The sequence below is a fragment of the Phalacrocorax carbo genome, chromosome 8, assembly GCF_963921805.1.
Source record: "Phalacrocorax carbo chromosome 8, bPhaCar2.1, whole genome shotgun sequence".
NCBI lineage: Eukaryota > Metazoa > Chordata > Aves > Suliformes > Phalacrocoracidae > Phalacrocorax > Phalacrocorax carbo.
This window is the reverse complement of record NC_087520.1, coordinates 3006628-3025387: the sequence shown is the minus strand read 5'-3', so window position 1 is coordinate 3025387 and position 18760 is coordinate 3006628. Positions and strand designations below refer to the sequence as shown.

General features: G+C 47.2%; 1 protein-coding gene across 2 annotated transcripts in view; it reads left to right on the top strand.

Annotated features, from left to right (window-relative positions):
* FSTL4 (follistatin like 4) overlaps window positions 1-18760 on the top strand; it is a 247838-nt gene that overhangs the window by 118909 nt on the left and 110169 nt on the right. For both annotated transcript variants that reach the window (XM_064458304.1, XM_064458303.1), the window contains exon 5: window positions 16100-16290. In XM_064458304.1, coding sequence (XP_064314374.1) covers window positions 16100-16290 — 191 coding nt within the window. The remainder of the gene's footprint in view (window positions 1-16099; window positions 16291-18760) is intronic.

Sequence of the window (18760 nt, the reverse complement as noted above, 5' to 3'; positions counted from 1 at the left end):
TGATATGTGAAACAAAGTCACCACCATAGTTGGGGTGTCTGTTGTAGTGTGGTTGGGCAGGAAGGTGTTAAGATAGTATGTTTTGAAGGCTATCCTGTAAATGGCTTAAACTCCTTTTAAAAGAGTCTAGGGATGTGGTTTCCTTTTCTTCCCTCTTTCCTTTCCAGCCCCAAAACACTCTCTGATGCTGGGGGTGGCTGTCAGGATGCAGCAGGGCACCGAGGGCGATGCCCTGTGCTGCTTCCATCCTCTTCAGCATGGCCGTAATTTGGGGACTTCAGCTGCAGCTAAGGCTGTGTGGGTTTGCCATGGGAGAGGCAATCCTTGTCCAAATGAGAGATGGAAATTTGGGGGAGCACCTTTCTTTACGGAGGTCTACAATGAGCCTGTTTAGGCACAGCATAAGCTGAAGCGTGTCAGGATGGGGACAGAAGTGCTGGCACCAACTGTGCTGTGCCTGGGCGGGCAGCTCCCTCGGGGCCATCGCTCCCTGTGTCCCAGCTTTTAAATTGTGCTAATTCTCTCTCAACAGAGGCTCAGTGTAGTGCTCTCGCAGATCAAAACGTAGTGATTTGTCATTCGTGCTTTACCCTGGAATATCTGTCACTCTCGCTGCTGAAAATCTTCAGGAAAAACATGTTTTCATCCCCTTATTTCTGCAGTAAGAAGCTTCCCTCTGTACTTTGACGTATATAATGAAAAATCCCACTGCCAATGCTTCGGTGTGGGGATATTGTTATCTTGACAGGCCTCCAGCAGATCTACTCCAGAATTGGTACCCTGAACCGCAGAAAGGTTATTTGCGTTGTCAGCAGCAAAGCACTTCCAGTGCTTAGATGAGTGTCCCATTCATCATCTATCATTATAGCGCTTAAGAGAAAACAAAAAAAAAAATCCCATGAAGAAATAGGAGAGGAACTCATCCCTAAAATTCAGCCTGTTGCATCGGTGAGCTTTTATTTATTAATTCTCTTTCTTGATGTGCTGCATTTGCTCCGCATGTGTGGCTTTGAAGTAGAAATACAAATCTAATTGTTTCTGTTGTCTGGGCTCTGATGGGAGAGGGCAGGAGGAGCGGCACGGGTTTGTGTTGTAAATGGGAAGTTAGAGTAGATGTATTTGTATTTTTCTCTCTGTGTTGGAGCCCTGAGAGCTGTGGTGCTGCAGCTGCCTTGGTATGGGCAGGTCAAGGCGTATTTGAAGGCGTAGCTGGGCTGAATGTTGTGGTCGATCGGCCGAGTTGGTGGGGTAGGAATCAGAGCCCTCGTTTGCACCATTCGTCACACAGAAAGATCTGGTTTAACGCTTCAGGGAGTCGGGATGTTCTATCGTGAAGTGGCAAATTTTGACTATCTGTCATGGGAGGCTCTATTGATCTCTGGGGTGGCATATATCGTGCAGGATGGTTATAATAACAAAAATCCAACAGAAGTGTTGGAAACCCTTGAAACTACTACAGTGGAGTAGTTTTGACCTCATGAAATTCTGGAGAAGTGGACTCTCATGCATACATGTGCATACTGTAAATGTCTCCCTTTACTCTGCTGTTGCTGGACCAATTTAAGAGTTTTCTGTGTGAAGTTTCTTATTCCTTTTTAATTACTTTTTTTTTTTTACATTAGAAGTAGTTTCTCCCTCCTTGTGCATGTTTTCCTCTTTAGAAGCTAACATTTTATAATTACAGTAATGCCCTTTAAGGGTGTACATTGTGATCTACTAATGAGATGCCTGAGAAGTCTCCTAATGCCATCCGAACAGCAGTCACAGCACATCTTTATTAGACCATTACACATATCCTTAAAAATAATGTAGACTCCTGCTTACTGTATTGTCCTTTAGTACTTCGCAAGAGGATCTCGGAGACTTCATGGTTCAGGTGGAGGTGGGGAAGTGCCTAAAATCAGCGCTCGGCTTGTGGCGGGTTTCTCTGAATGTCTTTGATTACGAGGATGTGGAAGGACATACAGTCCGGGGAGAATTATGGTGTTTTCTTGTTGCAGTTCGATTGAAAATGTCACGAGAACTTGCTGTCAGCATGTGCGCGTACCCTCTGCTCTCCTTGTCTGCAGGGGCAGTCGTAAACATCACACGCCTTCTGAGTGGAGATATTACTGAGAGAAGCAGGGTAACCGTAGGCAATGGCTGGCTCAGAATTGCTTAAAAACTTACTGCGATAGAGGATGAAGCTGTCCCAGGGCAGATCATTCTGTCTCGTAGAAGCAAGAGTGTCTCCAAGAAGGCAGCAGGGAAAACCTGTTTACGCAAATACCCAGGAAAAAAATGTAATGTTCTTGACTCACTCCCTACAACTACCTGAAAGGAGGTTGTAGTGAGGTGGGGGTTGGTCTCTTCTCCCAAGGAACAAGTGATAGGACTGGAGAAAATAGCGTCAAGCTGCACCAGGGGAGGTTTAGATTCGTTATTAGGAAAAATTTCTTCACTGAAAGCGGTCAGGCATTGGCAGAGGCTGCCCAGAGAGGTGGGGGAGTCACCAGCCCTGGAAGTGCTCAGAAAACATGTAGACACGGCATTTGGGGACATGGTTTAGGAGGCCTGGGTGTGTTGGGTTGGCAGTTGGACTTGATGATCCTAGAGGTCTTTTCCAACCTTAATGCTTCTACGACTCCATCCATCACCAAGGATGGCATGCGCTAGCCTTTATCATTCACATTGCTGGTCACTTTCCCCATGCGGACTTCATGCTACAGGTAGGAAACCAGCCAGTGAGAAGAACCTTTGCCAGGGAGTCGGATTCATGGGACTGCAAGCGGAGAGTGATGGGGAAGTGCTCCTTCTGACAGCAGAAGCCAGTGCGTTGTCTGGAAAAGTAGGTGTTTCAGAGCACAACAGCTTTGGTAATATTTACGTTAGTGCCAGCAGGCTTTAACGGTTATTAAAGCTTTCACATAATACATTTGCTATCTATAAGTATTTGATAGATGTGCCAGTCAGCCATTAAAAAGTGAGCATTGGTTACTTTGTGGAGGAATCCAGATAATTTTGCTTCCTCGAAGAGGAATAAGGTAGAGGACTGTAAAATGTCAAACAGTAGATTGCATAGCATCATCAACTGAAGCAGGAATAAGGAGCAAACATACCATTTATCTAACAAAAGCCTGTTTGGTTTGGTTAATTTAAATTACAGGATGTCTGGGTTAAAGTCGTGATGAGGTTTTCCGTATAGAGGTGAGGATCATGGGTTGGCTATGGTGAAAAGGTAGCCAAGGCTTTCCGGTCGCTCAGATCAATGGACCAAGACTCTTCCTCACGTAACTACTGAAGTGAAGCGTGAGCTAAGCTGATCATCGCTGTATGAAAATTATCTCTTCCAGTTCATGATGACAAGTGGATGTGCCATAGATGTCTTCAGGTGCTTCAAATAGCCAGAGAGAATTTTTTTTTCTTTTGTCCTGCAGATTGCTCATGAAGATTTGGCTTCAACGTTAATAAAGCAGCGCTCCCCAAACATTAACGGTCTGCCAGGTCTATTCCCTTCACTTCAAAATAACAATCTCAGGTGCAAAAATGAAAAATAAAGCGCAGCACCGGGTGTAAACTGACGTTTACAGCAGATGCATTGCAAAGGATATTATTGGCTTTAAAACAAATCTTCCTCTTGTTTACCTGTTGATGTGTTTGCTGATTCTGTACTTGAAGCTGTAATCCCTTGCTGACAGCCACATTTGATGCTACTGTGTTTGCAGATAGAAGGTCCCAACAGATCTGTTGAGCCATATTTATTCTTATTGTTTGTGTTTTGGCAGCGCTTGGAGACTCTAACTCTGTGCCAGGAGCTCTCTGAGTGCATGGCGAGAGCCTCATCTCAGAGCCTCTAAATGGACTGGACAGACACTGGACAGGGAGAAGTCTGGATTAGTGCAGACAGCTCCCCACCCCCACTAAAATCCCCCCACAGTCCCGTGGGCCCCCCCGCCCCCAAGTACTCCTTTTGCCCATCACAGCGAAACCATGCCAGTGAGAGCCTTCCTGCCATCACTGGTCGTCAAAAGGATTCACCCCATGGAAAGAAACCGCTCTCACCCAGCCATCCTTACAGCAAAAGCATGAGGAAATGTGTAGAATAAGTATCATCTAGATAATTCTTTCTAAAAGAAAGAGTGGTCAGGCCCTGGCACAGGCTGCCCGGAGAGGTGGGGGAGTCCCCAGCCCTGGGGGGGTTCAGACAACGTGTAGACGTGGCACTTCAGGGCATGGTTTTGGAGGCCTGGTGGTGCTGGGTTGGGGGTTGGACTTGATGATCCAGGGGGTCTTTTCCATCCTTAATGATTCTGTTTATTCAATTTTATGATTCTATGATTCAATTTTATGATTCTAAAAGCAGGGGTTTTACTTGTACAACTGAATATGGAGCTTGTCCGTGCGGGTCCCGGCAGTGCCGTGCCTCGCTGTGCCTGTGTGCAGCTCGGAGAGGCACCACGCAGGGGAGCGTTGGGCCGTTGGGATGGACGATTCGACCCCAGACAGCACAGATCACACAAGTGGTATCTGTCCTGCGCAGTAGGATTGCCTGAGACGAATTACCTTTGATTTGTTGGAGCAATGAAACAGAACTCAGTCTGGATTCATGCAGAACAGCCCACTCTGTGTTCAGGAGCTCTGCTCAACCTTTCCCATCCAGGAGCATGGCTTCTCATAGAAAGGTCTTTTTACCTTTTTGCTGTTTCTTTGCGTGTGGTTTTTTTCATATTGGAAAGTGTAATAATATGAAAGATCCCTTCTGGGCCAGACTGAGCACAACAAAGTCCCGGGCTCCCGTGGGAGAAAAAGCAGTGGTGTCTTTCCTGAGGACATGGTCTAGATGATGGTGCCTCTCTGAGAAATCACTCACGTTCAGGAAGCAAACAGCTACCTCAATATCCCATGACAAGTTTGTGGAGCTGCTTTTTTTCACATTGCTTGGATATTTGCCTGCTCTTCAGCCCCTTCACGGGGGGCGAGCAGCCCCGAGAGAGGAGCAGGAAAAAGGAGCGTGTTGGCACCGCCGTTGTGTCTGGACCCGTGCAAGCCTGCGCTCCCTCTGAAAGTGCCACTGACGGATCCGCCCGCAGTATCTCAGGGAATTTGCTATTTGATTCCCGTTGTCACCTCCCTGCATTTCACATTCCCCAAGGCAGCTGGCAGCCATGCGCAGTTTGGTCCTCTTACGTCCGGACTCTTCAAAGGCGTGTACGACATACCTGCTTAATTATCCTCAGAAGCGCTCACTGCTCTGCTCCCCATCGACGCCAGCCCTCGCCTTCCCGGCTCCGCTCCCGTGCCAAATCCAGCCCCTCGGACCTGACGTGCAGCTCCCTCCCCGTGGGCGTGTAGGTCCCTCCTGGGGGTGCCATCCCCAGCACCCACCTGGCGCCTGCCCAGACACCCCTCTAGACTTTTCTTCTTTTTCTTAACCTTTACAAAAGCCTTGCTGTCTTCTCAGGCTGTTTCAATGCAGTGTTTCTTGATAATTGAATCAATTCATTACGCTGTGAATTTGTTTTGAGTTGGGATCTTAAGTAATTAGACATTCTTTAAGCTCATTTTGCTGTTGCTGTTAAAAACAGCTGTGTACGGCATATTTTCCCCTGCCGCTCCCCGCCCCCCGGTTTGCAACGTAGGATGCAGCATCACTAATTTAGCTTAATCGTTTTTTACAAAGACAAACAATACAATTTGAAGACAAAATGCAATTTGGAGAGCGCACGCAACAGGCGCATAGACTTGGGCGTGTGAGCGCGCGTAAGACCGTGTGTCTGGGCAGAGTGATAGATTTATAGCAGAGCGGGCTGCCTTGTGAATAAATTAATCATTAGACATAGCCCGTTTTCTGTTTATGAATCATGCATAATTCACTCATGATTTCTATTACTGTATTTGCGCTCACGGAGCAGTTTGGATGAGCGGTGTAGGGGTTACTTATGAGTTGTTTGCCTTGGCTGCGTGGCGTGCCTTCTTCGTGTGCTTTGCTCTTCACGGCATGGTTTATCCTCTTTGGTTTGACAAACAATTTTAATTTTTTAACATGAAAATAACAGCTAATACTCGGCGGGGAATAATAAAAACAGCAGTAGGAATAGCCTTGTTTGCTTATGCTACCACATAAAAAAACCTCCCCAGCCCAGACACTGCTGTTAGTTACATCTTTTTTGTGCTAAATAGTGTTTGGGAATGTTGGCCGAGTGCATCTTTGGGAGTGACATCCCTGTGGGGTGAGAGCAGTTGTTCACCATCATCTTCTAGAAATCCCTGGCTTGGGAGGGGGCTTGGGCTCTCTGCAGGTGGTGGAGCATCACCTCGGAGCACCACGAAGGGCACGGGCCAGCGCCGGTGGTGGGCACCGAGGTGTGGTAGAGCCGTCCGTTGCTGACTAGAAGCCGAAGGTTCTTGCGAACGTGGCCATGGTCATTTTGGTGCCCACTGTGGGATGATCAAATTCCCCAAAAAGAGGAAAAAAACCAGTCATTGAGAACACGAGCAGCCTTAGGGAGGGCGCCTGTATCCCACAGCTCATCGGAGAGGGCAGGTAAGGCGTGAGCTAAGCCCAACATCACTGCAAACCCGGGAAGATGATGTATGGGATAGAAGACTTACGGTTTGATGTACCAGATAAATGCGTAACAAAATTCAGTAGATGGAAATTGAAGCCAAACAAATTAAAAATAAAATATGTTTGCCCGCTGAGACTAAGTAATCATTTGAAAAATTACTCTTATGTGCTTAAATCAGGGCTGGAAGCCATCCTAGGAGGTGTGCTATAGAGCAAACAAATTATGGAGCTGCTGCAGGGAAAACCTCGTTGAATTTGGTGCTTGTGTAATGGAGGAGGTCAGAGTGTGCACATGATCCCTTCTGGCTTTAAAAAAAACAAACAAAAGACACTATAAATCTGTGGCACGCTGCCTAGGCACTGATAGGCACTTGATAAATTACATTTATCGCACGCTTTCCCACCTGCAAGCTTCTTCCTGCCGCCCTCCCCTGGGGCTGCTGCTAACGCCTCCTGCCTGTACCGCTGCCTGCTCCCTCCCGGGAAGGACACAAATCTAGAACTTGCTTTTGGACTTGGTAAACGAAGCTGTAATTCTTGGGCTTCCCGAGAAGGGCTGCAAATCCATCTGTCTCTTTGCCTGGGCGTTTGAGGCTCAGGCGTGCGATTCATTTAGGTTTATGCAGTTTGGAGGGTAATTGTGTAAGGTAGGAATAGAGTTTGTGTTTGTAGAATGGGGAATTTATATTCCGATGCTGTAAGTTTTTAATATATTTTAAAAGCTTGCAGAGTAATAGGTGGGTGCTTTTTCTTGTAATAAAATGAAATATTGAAATAAATATATGCAGAGGCAAGTTTTAACTCTTCCAGGTTGTAAATGTCTATTGTTTAATAGTATCTACTTCATAGCATATATTCCATTCCATTTCTGTGATGTATTTGGTGAGCTCCCAGTTGCTGCTAAATTATATATGGATATCTGATAAATGTACATCTTATTAACTGAAACATATCCCTAAGATAAGCAAGTTAGTTTGGGCTTTTATTGTTAATTGAATTTTTTCGGCAGTAGCAGCTGAAGGATTGCTAATGTTCGTGAATTTGCATGATGTTAAACATCTGCTCCTCTTAGCGGGAGCTTTAGCAGAGTTTCACTTAACTTGTAAATTCAGATCCGGAATAAAATAGGTACTCGGCGTTTGAGGGGTTTAGCCCTGTGTAAAGTAGGCGGGCAGGTAGCGCTGCGACGGGAGCGCCATGCGATCAGCCAGCTTTGCCTAAACGGCGCGTCTGCGGCGCGTGGCGTCCTCTGTGCACGGTGACGGCAACGATCGTGGTCTTCGGTGGTCGTTGGAGGCAGCAGGACGCTCCTTGCGTCGTCATCGGACCTTACAGAAACACTGCAGCGCAGTTACCTGCAGCGTAATTGCTGCAAAGCGCTGCCTGGTATTTATAGCGAGCTTTCTCTGAGCGATCAAAAACCAAACGGTTGATAACCTCACTTCTTATAGATTAAGATTTGGGTTAGGTTTTCTTCATCCTAAATCGGTTTGTCCAGAACTAGTACATGCAGCCTAAAAGATCAGAGGAGGGGAAGGTTTAAAACTCACATTGCAAGACACCTCTGAATGTCTCAAATTTTCTCGATATTCTCCTCTCTCTCACTGCAGCGAGCTGCTACGCTTACTCAGAGGAGTCTGTTCATGCAGCTGATTGAGAAAAGTGGGTTTTTTCCTCCTTCTTCTCTCCAACCACCCAGGAAAAGTAGGAGGAAAGTCCTTCCAATCTCTCCACGCACGTGCAAAAAAGAGGAAGATAGAAAGAGACAGATAGAAAATTTGCGTGGAGGAATGGGGACTCGCAAAGAGACCCCTGAAGAACTCAAGTCATCTTTAATTTTCCTGTCCCTTTGTAAACCCGCTCTGTCGAGTCAAGCAGGCCGCGGATTATTGGTGTGAGGAGTTCACATAACCGTCCCACTTGGATTCAGGAGTGTGATGTTTTAGGACCCCATTTTCGCAGTTGGGGCACGCCAACACTTTCACTCTGTATGCATGGAAATGGGCTGTGGCTGGCGTGTAATTTAGCCGTGAACAGCACAAGAGTTAAGGAGCTACGCTCCTAAATAAATTTGTATCCCAAAACACTTTAGTCCTTTTCTGATACTCTTAACAGTACCAGATAAAGCTCGAGTAAAGCATATGAAAGGATGGACTGTTTGAAAACAAAACCTTTCTCAAATCCCTTTAATTTTGTCTAGAAATGTTATTTTCAGTAACCACGTGTTTTTTGCCCCATGGGTACGGTTGAGAAAACAAAGCTTAGTGCTCTCGTCTCTTGCACTGAATTTCTTCCTGGAGCTAGAAGTCTGCCATAGGAACAGCCAAAAATAGCCAGCACAGTCTGAGAGGAACTGTCAAATAAAATGACACCCCCGGTGCCTCCCGGCTTAGAAATGACACCTTTCAGCCTGCTCCAAACAGCTCGTTATTGCCACATTTGGTGGTGGTCAAGGGTTGCCTTGAAAACTGGCGCCACTGGAGTTCACCGTCGGTGGTGGTTTATTTGTCCCGGGTGGGGGTTCCGCTCCCCCGCGGCGGCAGCGAGCAGGAGCGCCGTCCCGCCGGCGGCTTTCTGGCAGGCGATGCTGTGGGATCCGGGGAGGCAGACGGGGCTGGCAGCTCCGTGTGGGTGCCCAGTGGTGACGTCCTAACTCAAACACACCGAGTCTAACCCAGGGTTGGGTTGCTGGGATTAGCAGCGTGACTGCGGAGTTTTCAAGGGCTGGAGCCCCGACCTGAGAGCACGTGGGCTGCTGCGGGTAGCGGTGCCCAGGGGAACCTCCTGCGGAGTTTTTGGAGGGTCACAAGGAGTTTTAAGTCTCTGTATATACGTTCTTGTGCAGATAATCACATACTTTTATACTTAGCCTGAATGACGACGACTGCACAGCTTTTGTCACGGATTTTATGAGGAGCTGCTGGTGCCACCTGCCATTCGTGCAGCCCCTGTAGTTGTGCTGAAAAACAGCTCAGCAACCAGCGGCGCTCCAATCCTTTAAAGACTTCTGTACATGTTTAGGTTCACGCCTACCGTCAGGTTAACTGTACGCTGAGGACTTGGAGATTGGTGCTCTATAGGTGTTATCAGATCATTTTTGATAGTTAGAGAAGTACTGACGTTTCTAGAAGCCGTTGCATTGTGAGGCACCTTGCACGATAATATTTTACAGGGAGATTAGTTTACCCATCAAAGCAAGCTCTGCGCTTCCTCGCTTTATTTTTATTTTATGTTAACCGCACTCCTTTGAAGGACACTTAATCCCCAGACTTGCGGTTTCTCTCTTATCTGCTTTGACTCAGAAGTGGGTTGAAGATTGCTCAGGGAACCCACTGTAAACACCTGCTGCAATTCATAGAAACCAAGAGTAAAATTCTTAAAGAGGGCAATTATTGAGGGAACTGGATTAATGATCCGTCATCACAATTTAGCCACATTCACCACTGACCTTTCACAGAGAGGATGCTCTTGATAAATGTAGTTCATTACCAAGTTCTGACATGAAAACAGAATGGCACCCTGTGTTTCTTGGCAGGCTGATCAATATTTTATCTGCCAAAGCATGCAGACGTGCTAAACAGGATGAATTACGTAGCCGCTGCAAAGCAGAGCAGGAAACAGCATTGCTCAGAGTGATCGGAGCATGTAAATGTGACAGTTATTGGCCACACTTTAGCAATGAGACCTTAATATGCTGGATTTTTCTTTTCCTTTTCTTCTGTCTTACTGTTTTTCTTTGCCCATCTGTCCTTTTGGGTTTTTTTCCCCCAATTCAAACAGTGCCAGGCCTCTCTGGTTTTGAAAGTGCTCTAAACAGATAAAAAAGGCGTGTTTCCCCTTGCCGGGGGAGGAATTACGGGCTTCCCTGGCCGGGGCTGTTGCAGGGCAGGTCCTTGCTTTCAGCTCCATCCTACATCACGCTCCCGTGGCTGCTGCAGGAGCAGGGCTTGGGGATGGAGAGCCGCTGCTGGAGGCAGTATTTAATGGTCCGTTTCTACAAAAAAACATCACCAGGAATCCCTGTCTTTTGAGCGTGGCAAGTATATTGAAGTTTTTTTCCAAAGAGCACAGGAGGGAGCTGCACCTTGTGTGAGGTTTGTTTGAAAGTCGCCAGCGTTTTCTTCTTAGGGCTACAAAGTGGGATGTAGAGCTCACAGGAGGGATACAGGCCGACCTCCAGCAGTGAAATGGGAACAAAGACATCTCTGCCCAGAGCATCCCGCCGCAGAACAAAACCCACGCAGCTTTTCCTGGGGAAGGCTTGTGTGTGTTGTACAAAGCATTGCTATCAAATTAGGTCTGTGTTCAAAGAGTAGAGTGGCCATCAGTAGAAGCGACACAGTCGCTTGAAACGGTGAAGGTGGCCTTTTATTATTTCTTTTCCTTAAGTCTGAAGCTGGAATCCAAAGAGTGATATTATGTGTGGTTATTAAAGTTCTTGTAAACAAAAACCCCATCTTAGATGATCAGCTGATGATCTGACGAGTTAGATGATCAGATGATTTTAGTTTTGATATCAGATGCCTCTGGTGTGCCCTTAGGTCTCCTCTTCTCTTGGAATCAGTGTAATGAATCACACTGCGGTCACGGTTAAGGGTGGAAAAGTAACATGTGTGACTTATTTTTTCTAACCAGCCCTCGTATAAAGTAGTGGAGAATGATGATGACATAAATGGAGAACTATTTTAGGGCATGGAGGACAGCGTAGCGGTTTTAGCTCACCCCAAATCTGTCTTCAGCTCTCCAGCCATGTGGGGGGAATGGTGCCCTGAGCCCACGAGCAGGCGGTACGGGCAGGGGCTCGGCTGGCAGTAGTACAACACAGGTGCTTAAAGCACACATGGTGGCATTTCTAGCGTTCAAAAAAAGGGAAGGGAAGAGAAGCAGTCCTTTGAAACCCATGTCAGAAGAGCAGTGGTGGTCACCTCCCAGCGCACAGGCTGGGAGACCCACCTCCAAGCAAACCACCTCTGGAAATCCAAAACTTGTCTGAGCTGGTTGCAGCTGCGAACAGAATCCAAGTCCCCGGGAAGCACTAACAAGGAACCCAAGCTGAGACACATCCGTTAATGAGACCTACCAATGAGAGCCGTCTGAGATGAGATAAACTGCTAATGATGAGCTCGTGTTGCAAAGGAAACTGCTGGGGCCATTTAGCGAAGCGGAGACAAGAATGGGGATAAGCGAGAGGACTTACAGATGGTTTCTCTGTGATTCTTCTTGTTTAACAGCTATGGTTGTAATACCTGGAAGAACAGCAAACATGCGAAAGGCAGCATTGCTGCCGGAAACTCAGAGGCAGCATTTAGTAGGTAAAGCTGGTGAATCCCAGGCGCAATGTAAGAAGATTACAAGTATCATCGACAGCAGGGGATGGGAAGGAGAGAAAATACAGAGCTGTCGTTTGCAAGACCTGTGCAACAGCTACAAAGAACGACTGTGAGCGGTCTCCGTAGGGAAGACAGGCTAAAAGACAAAAGAATAATGCCTGGTAAAGGAGGGGCAGGGTCTTTGCTACAGGAGAGCCTGGCCATCCTTGTGTTGACTTGCCAAAGGGTTCAAGTTGCCTGAATGTGTCTCCTCGCTTCCACGGTGGAGGAGCAGGCAGGGTCTTTTATGGGGTGCCTCCTGCATCTACATCTGGTTGCAGCAGTGCCTTTAAGTTGTGTATGAAATAGCATTAGGTCCAGGTTACGCAGCGAAACATCAGCTCAAGCATCCCAAGCAGGGATGGTTTTGGACGTAACACTTTGGCCAGGCTTACTATAAAGTCATAGTTCCAGGTCAGAGTATTTCCTTTGGCCTGGAGTGGTTTTCCCCTGTTTTTCCACTACAGTGAGATTAAATATATAAATTACACATATATATTTATATGCAGGTATGGATATATGTATTACAGTTTTAGTGCATTTTCCTATCAATCTTTTAGTTCAGCCAAAGAAGCACAAATTATTAATCTCACACCCCTGGGACAGAACTTTATTGCTTTTACTCATCACTTTGCGCATCAAACGCCGCTGAGCAGTTTTGCAGGGCCATGCTCTGAAGCGGCCGCTTGTGCGTCACTGCAAGCCTCAGATGTCTCGTGTCAGGGGAAAATGTTCAAAGGTGCGAGACCCGTGGAGTCTGTCACGTTAACACTGCGGAGAGATGCCGAGGGATCCGCTTCCAGCAGAGCAGAAGAGTGTAGTTTTCTCCAGAGACAAGTGAAGGTAATGAGGTTTTGGAGCAGTTTTAACAGGGGGCCAAGAGCACCTTCTGATTGTGGCACGTGTTAACAACATGTGAAACTGCACTTATTTATTTTTCAAGAGGAGACATAATTGTCTTAATGTCAGTTTTCTTTGCAGTGGAACGGCGCCGTCCTGCCACGCGGGATGGGGCTCGGCTGGGCGGGTGGTCCCCGACCCTGGGCACAGCAGTAGCGTGGTGGGAGGGAGAAGTATTGTAAGTGCGTTTATAGCAGGATTTGGGACTTGCTGCTAGAGGCTTTCACCAGCTCTGTCCTTCTGTGGTTTCCTTTATTTCACTCTTTGTGCCCATCACATTTTCCTGGAGGCTGCAGCGTGGCTGTGACCCTCTGGAAGTCCCAGGACGGGCACACTTACCCACATAAGTGGGGACGTACTTTTTCAAGATGTACTTTTTCAAGACAAGCGGTTTTGTGGTGGCTTTGTTTTCACAGCATGGAAAAATCGAGGAGGGTTGTAATGCGGTGAAAGAGGATCCGCCGTCTCCTGGCTCGTACCACGCAACGCTGTCGAGAGCCTGGGTGCGTCTCCAGTGGGTGACCTGGTCAGGTCCCGCAGGAGCAGGAATAGCGATGCAATGTTTGGATTCAAATATCCGCTCCTTGCACGTATTGCTTATATTTTGCCGTCACATTAACGCACAAGTCATCCCAGGAATTCTGTTTAAACTGCAGTTGTGCTGGGTTTTGGCTGAGGCTCCGGTGTTCAAAGCACTATCACGCCTGGTTAATTCGCCAGGCAGGTGCGTGGACTCAGGCTGGTGCCAGGAATAGCTGTTAGCCGGAGGAGTTGTCAATGTATGCTTAATAAAGTGAGAAGGACTGTTAGAAGAGACGAGGGGGCTTCAGAAGTGCTTAGATCCTTGTCCCACCCTGCCTTTCGTGGTCAGAAAGAAGGTTAATGTGGAGGTGAGTCAGAAGGCCAGCAAGGGAGGAAGGCTGGGAAAGCGCTGCCCCAGGCAGCAGCTAGGGAGTGTCTGAAAAATAGACCCAACTGCAGAAAATAAAAGGTCTGGAGGATGTAACGGAAGAGCTTTGGTATGTTACTGGCAAAAGTTGATAGGAGGGAGAAGTGAGAAATAAAAAGGGCTTAAAGGGAGCTGTCAGGGTGAGCAAATCTGGTGGCTGCGATGCACAGGGAACCTGGGCACGGGGTGGTCTCCAGCACGGGGAGGACCATGTAGGTGTGTCAGCCCACCCCGGTGTCGCCGTGTGGCTTGCCTGTAGCCATGCTTGTGCTCACGAATGGAAACCACAAAGCAGAAACAGAGGTGGAAGCAAATTAAATAGATTTCCCCGTCTTCATTAGCCTTAGATACATCCCTGGGATTAAGATTTGACTGAAGAGAAATGAAAACTCCAGCTCAAAAAAACCTATTATTGCAATAGCTAAAATGGTATTTACAACAGGATTGTAAAATTGCTTGATTGCACTGGATACAGCAATCAGTTTCTCTCTAAATAAGCACATGACTGGAAGAAAGAAATTTCTTCCCTCTACCTTCACAACAGCCATCGAATGACATGGGGAGAAAAAAAAAGCAGGAATAACAAACAAGACCAATAGTAGCTGAGTAACCTCATTTTTCCATAAAATGAGACTGATCCCATGCGGGACCAAGAGCTCTTTGGAGGTTGTTTAGAGAAAAGGAAAAAATTTGCAGCTGGTTAGTATCCCTGAGCAGTGAGAAACTCTCAAAACTAGAAGGGTCTGAGTTCAGGGTGGAAAATAAGCCTTGTCTTGCAGTTATTGCTCGCGTAGCAGTAGGGCACTGACCTGACTGGTGAATGCATGCCCAGCCCCTGTGTCCTCTCTCACCTTCTCAAGTCGTGGTGCTTTTGAAGCTCAGCACAAACTATGAAAGGTGAAAAAAAATTCTTGACAGTAGATGGGTTTGTTATCAGAGAAATGCCTCCTACCTGGAATTTTAATTGGGTTTCGGTTGGAGTGGGACCAGAGGACCAAAAATGGTGCAGCTCAGCAAGAAAAGGACAGGAGCACTAGTTGTCAGTATGCCAGAGGCTTCTGTTTTTCAGAGGAATAATATTTGGAGTCTGGGGAGCTGATCTACAAGGGCATTGTCCCTTAAACTGAGGCAAGACCAGGTTCCCTCAGATTTAAGGCAGCAGGGTCAGTGATAGGACTTAAAATAAAAAGAAGTTGTTTTAAAACCATCATTGTAGAGATTAAAGGTATCTACATTATGGAGAAAGTACGTTATAGAGAAAAGGGCGTCTAACGGGAAGAGCTGAATGTGTCGGTACTGTTGGTGGGTGATGGTGTGGGAGAGCCGGAGCATGAGGGTGCCTCAGGGTCTGCTCCAAGGCACTCAGCGAGGTTCCTGCAAGGCACCAGCCCCTGTGGTTTATGCTGAAGAAAAACAGAGTTGCACAAAAAAAGACAGTTGCCATTCTTCATTCTGCCGAGCTTTGCCAGACAGCAGTTGAGCAGAAAAGGGCCGTAACATCTTGTACCGCTGTGGGTGTGTGGAGATGTTTCTCCTCTAAGAGGATGCCCTTAAATCAGAGCAAGGCGTTCCCTGGAGAAGAACCGCAGGAGAGCTGGCCGCTGCGAGCACAGCGGGGGTTTCAGGGTCATGAAGTTCCAACCTGATTCCTCCAGCCAAGCCGGTGTCACTTCAGAGCGAGTGGCTTGAGGGCTTTTCCGTGATGTTAACCTTTTTCCCTGATCAGGGGCTGAGGAGAGCGTTTATGTCAGTCTGCAGCGGGGCGATGTGCGCAGGCACCAGCAGCACCCCAGCCGCAGGGGCTCCCCGCAGCCCCGCGCCCCTCGCTGCCCTCCCTCTGGCCCTCTTACCAGCGTACCTTGGGCTGCTTTTAAGGATTCCTTAAGATAGCCCCATGTCTATATAGATAGCACAGGGTGACGCTTAGGGGTGCCATTTATTTATGCTTGTGGCACTTTCTAAACATCAGCTTCCCTAGGTTTATTTTTTACTTTATGATCATAGGACAGTTGAATTTACTTTATCTTTACAAAAATGTAGAGCCAGTTTAACATGGGTGGGGATTACAAAGCTGAGCGTGGAAGTCTGTCACCAAAGCCCTGTAATCTGGAAGGTAACATGCTGGAGAGCATCCTTGAGAAGCAGGATTTAGAAAAACTGCTGGGTATTACAAAAGTTAATGACTGCAGGAGCTCCTCAAGCACCGAGCTGAGCAGTGCTGTATTGCAGAGAGCCATGTCTTCGACCGTGCCTTATTTTTCACTTTAGTAGCTCAGTCCTTTAAAAAGATCAAGGCGAACGTACGTCGTCTGGTAATGCGGTCTTATCTTTTAGGTGACACCTGTACAATGGCAGACTACAGCCGGCTCAAAAGCATCCTCCTGGACCTGCAGGCTCGTCGGCAGAGCCCGCGGCACAGCCCGGCCGAGGACAGAGTATCCCAGAAGCGCTTCTTAGTTGAAGAAATGTTTAAGCACTTGGATATAAACAGTGATGGGCATCTCAGCAGCTCTGAACTGGCTCAGGTGGGTTTATTGTGCAATGAAAATGGAATTATGAAGTGGATTGCATTTTTCATTCAAAGTGTGAATTGAATGTAACGCAGCAGCACTCTTGTGAGAACAGTCGTTTGTAACTGTCCGGCCGGCAGCAGGTAAAGGAGGAAAATCTACTGCAGCGTGCGAGTCTCTCCCTGCATCTCTGGGGAGACGGGGTTGTCTCAAACATTTGAAGCTCCTCTACAAACAAAAAATACGGCAGCTTTCCAGCCCCCTCCGTGCTCCTGAAAATAGATACTAATCTTCACTGCTAACCATCATCTTCTGAAGCTTTTCCAGCTGGTCGGCTTGGGGAGAATTAACTTGGAGTTTTTAGTTGCATGTAAGTTAGGCAGAAATCTCTTCATTCTTCTTCCCTGCCTTCTGGACCGTGCATTAGCACGTAGTAACATGACAGCAAAGTTGGAATATTTTTTAACAGGTTTATTTCCCCCAGATCCCTAGGCAGATGCTGAATTGATGATTAGCAGAGCCTAATAACAATAGAAAAGGTGAGGGCTTGAAAAAAAACCCTGTTATTTCTAGTTATAGCATGCTGTGCTGTTGGAATTCATCTAATTGGTAAGATGAACTGAACTCGCAGCCCAGGCGCTCGAGCCGATTACTCTGTCCCCTGAATTTGCTCTTTGCACGCGCAGACCTGAGAAAACAGTCCTGTAAATATGGGAAAACACGTTATGTCAGATGTGGGAAGATCTTTGCTTTTCCATTGCATTGTGTCATCCATGAGAAGACTTAGAAGCAAACGCCTTTTAAGAGCATTCTGGAAGCCAGTACCTGCCTGGGACCTGTTCCAGTTTCCAAAGCTGGTCCTTCACCCTTTGCTGTGCAGGAGCGTCTCGTCTGTGCTCACACTTCCCAGCGAACATGAAGCGTGTTGCGGCTCCAGCGTGTAAACGCAAGCTGTGAGCAGGCAGGAGGACAGACGCGAGCTCGCTCCTCCCCAAGCTCGCTCCTGCGTAGGACAGTTTGCACTGAATTTTAATCCTCAGGCTGTTGACACGATGCACGATCCCTTCTGCACAATGCAAAGTATCGGCATAAATTCCCTTAGATCTCAGAGCTATGAATATATACAATACTTCATCTAAATGTGATGAGATTTTTTTTTTTTATAAAGACATGGTAGGTATAAGAAAACACTTTTATCTGAATTCAAAGGCAGCTTTTGCACAGTGACACCTAAGCGTCTGTTCTGCTCTGCAATTTTTTTCCGCTTTTTACATGAAATTTATTCTGTCAGGATATTAAAACCCAACTCATGGAAATCAAGCTTTGGCAGCCTGCAAGCCATTACCATTAGGAAGAAACAATGACCTGCATTTTAAAGGAGCAGGATTCAGCGCTTTAAGGTCTGCCGCAAAGTTACTACGGGCTTCATTTGCAGATGTGCTCGGAGCCCAGGTCTCTCTCACGAGAGCAAGCACAGACCTTGGCTACTCTTTTAATTCTTCTCATTGTTAAAATCGGTAAATGTGCTCGGACGTCTGGAGCCGGCTTCAGTTTGATGGGCCGGGATAAGTTCAGCCCTCAGCTAGGAGCCCTCCCACCCAAACAGCCGCTGCAAGGGCTGTCACCAGCATTGCTGAGTTGACAGCGTGCTCACCTCTCGAAAGGCAGAATAACGCCAGTTAATGCAGAACATAGAGAAGCCATGAATGCTTTTAATCCTGAGCTGAGTGACACTGATCTTGGGCCCCGTGGTGGGAGCGTGGCTCGAGTCCCGACCGGGCTCAGGACGCGACTGCAGGGCGGCTCTGGGGCTGCACGCTTTACGTGTAGTATGGCAGTTCTTTATTTTTCTTGTTAGCTCTAACAAGAGGGTGATTTTTCACGTGCTCCTTCGTGACTGGTTTATTCACCCAGTTTTCAAGGTTTTGGTTTTTTTTTTTATTAGGTAATGAGCAATTTTCTGTGCTGCAGTCTTAACAGAAGTTGTCTTGCCTTGTTAGGTAGATTTGTGATTGATTTATGCTGGCTTTTTTAATTTGAAGCTCTCTGCAACTTTCAAATTCCCCCAAAGACGGGGGTTTCATTGCCCATGGGCAGAGGCAGCCAAACTGAACGTGGTGCAGTGGGATCTCCTTCTCTCTGGCTGCTGGGTGAGCTGCTGCTGTGCATTTTCTTTGTTTTATTTAAAAGAAAAATAGTCTCTCGAGCACTATAACCTTGTCTGCAAGGAAAAATTCGAGGCAGGTAATGTGCGCTGCTGCAGAAAGAAGCCATTTGTAAGACCTGAAGGGGGATCTTTAGGAGGCTCATTGCAGAGGGGTTCACCCCAAAGGAAAACTGGAAGCAGAGTCCCTCCAGAGAGGACAGCCCCTAGCACTGGGAGGTGGCGCGGCTCTTTGCCCGCTTGTTTGTTCTCTGCAACAGACTTGCTTTGAGCAAAAAGATGGCAGCATCTGGCCCATCCCCCTCTGTTTAGAGCTGCTTT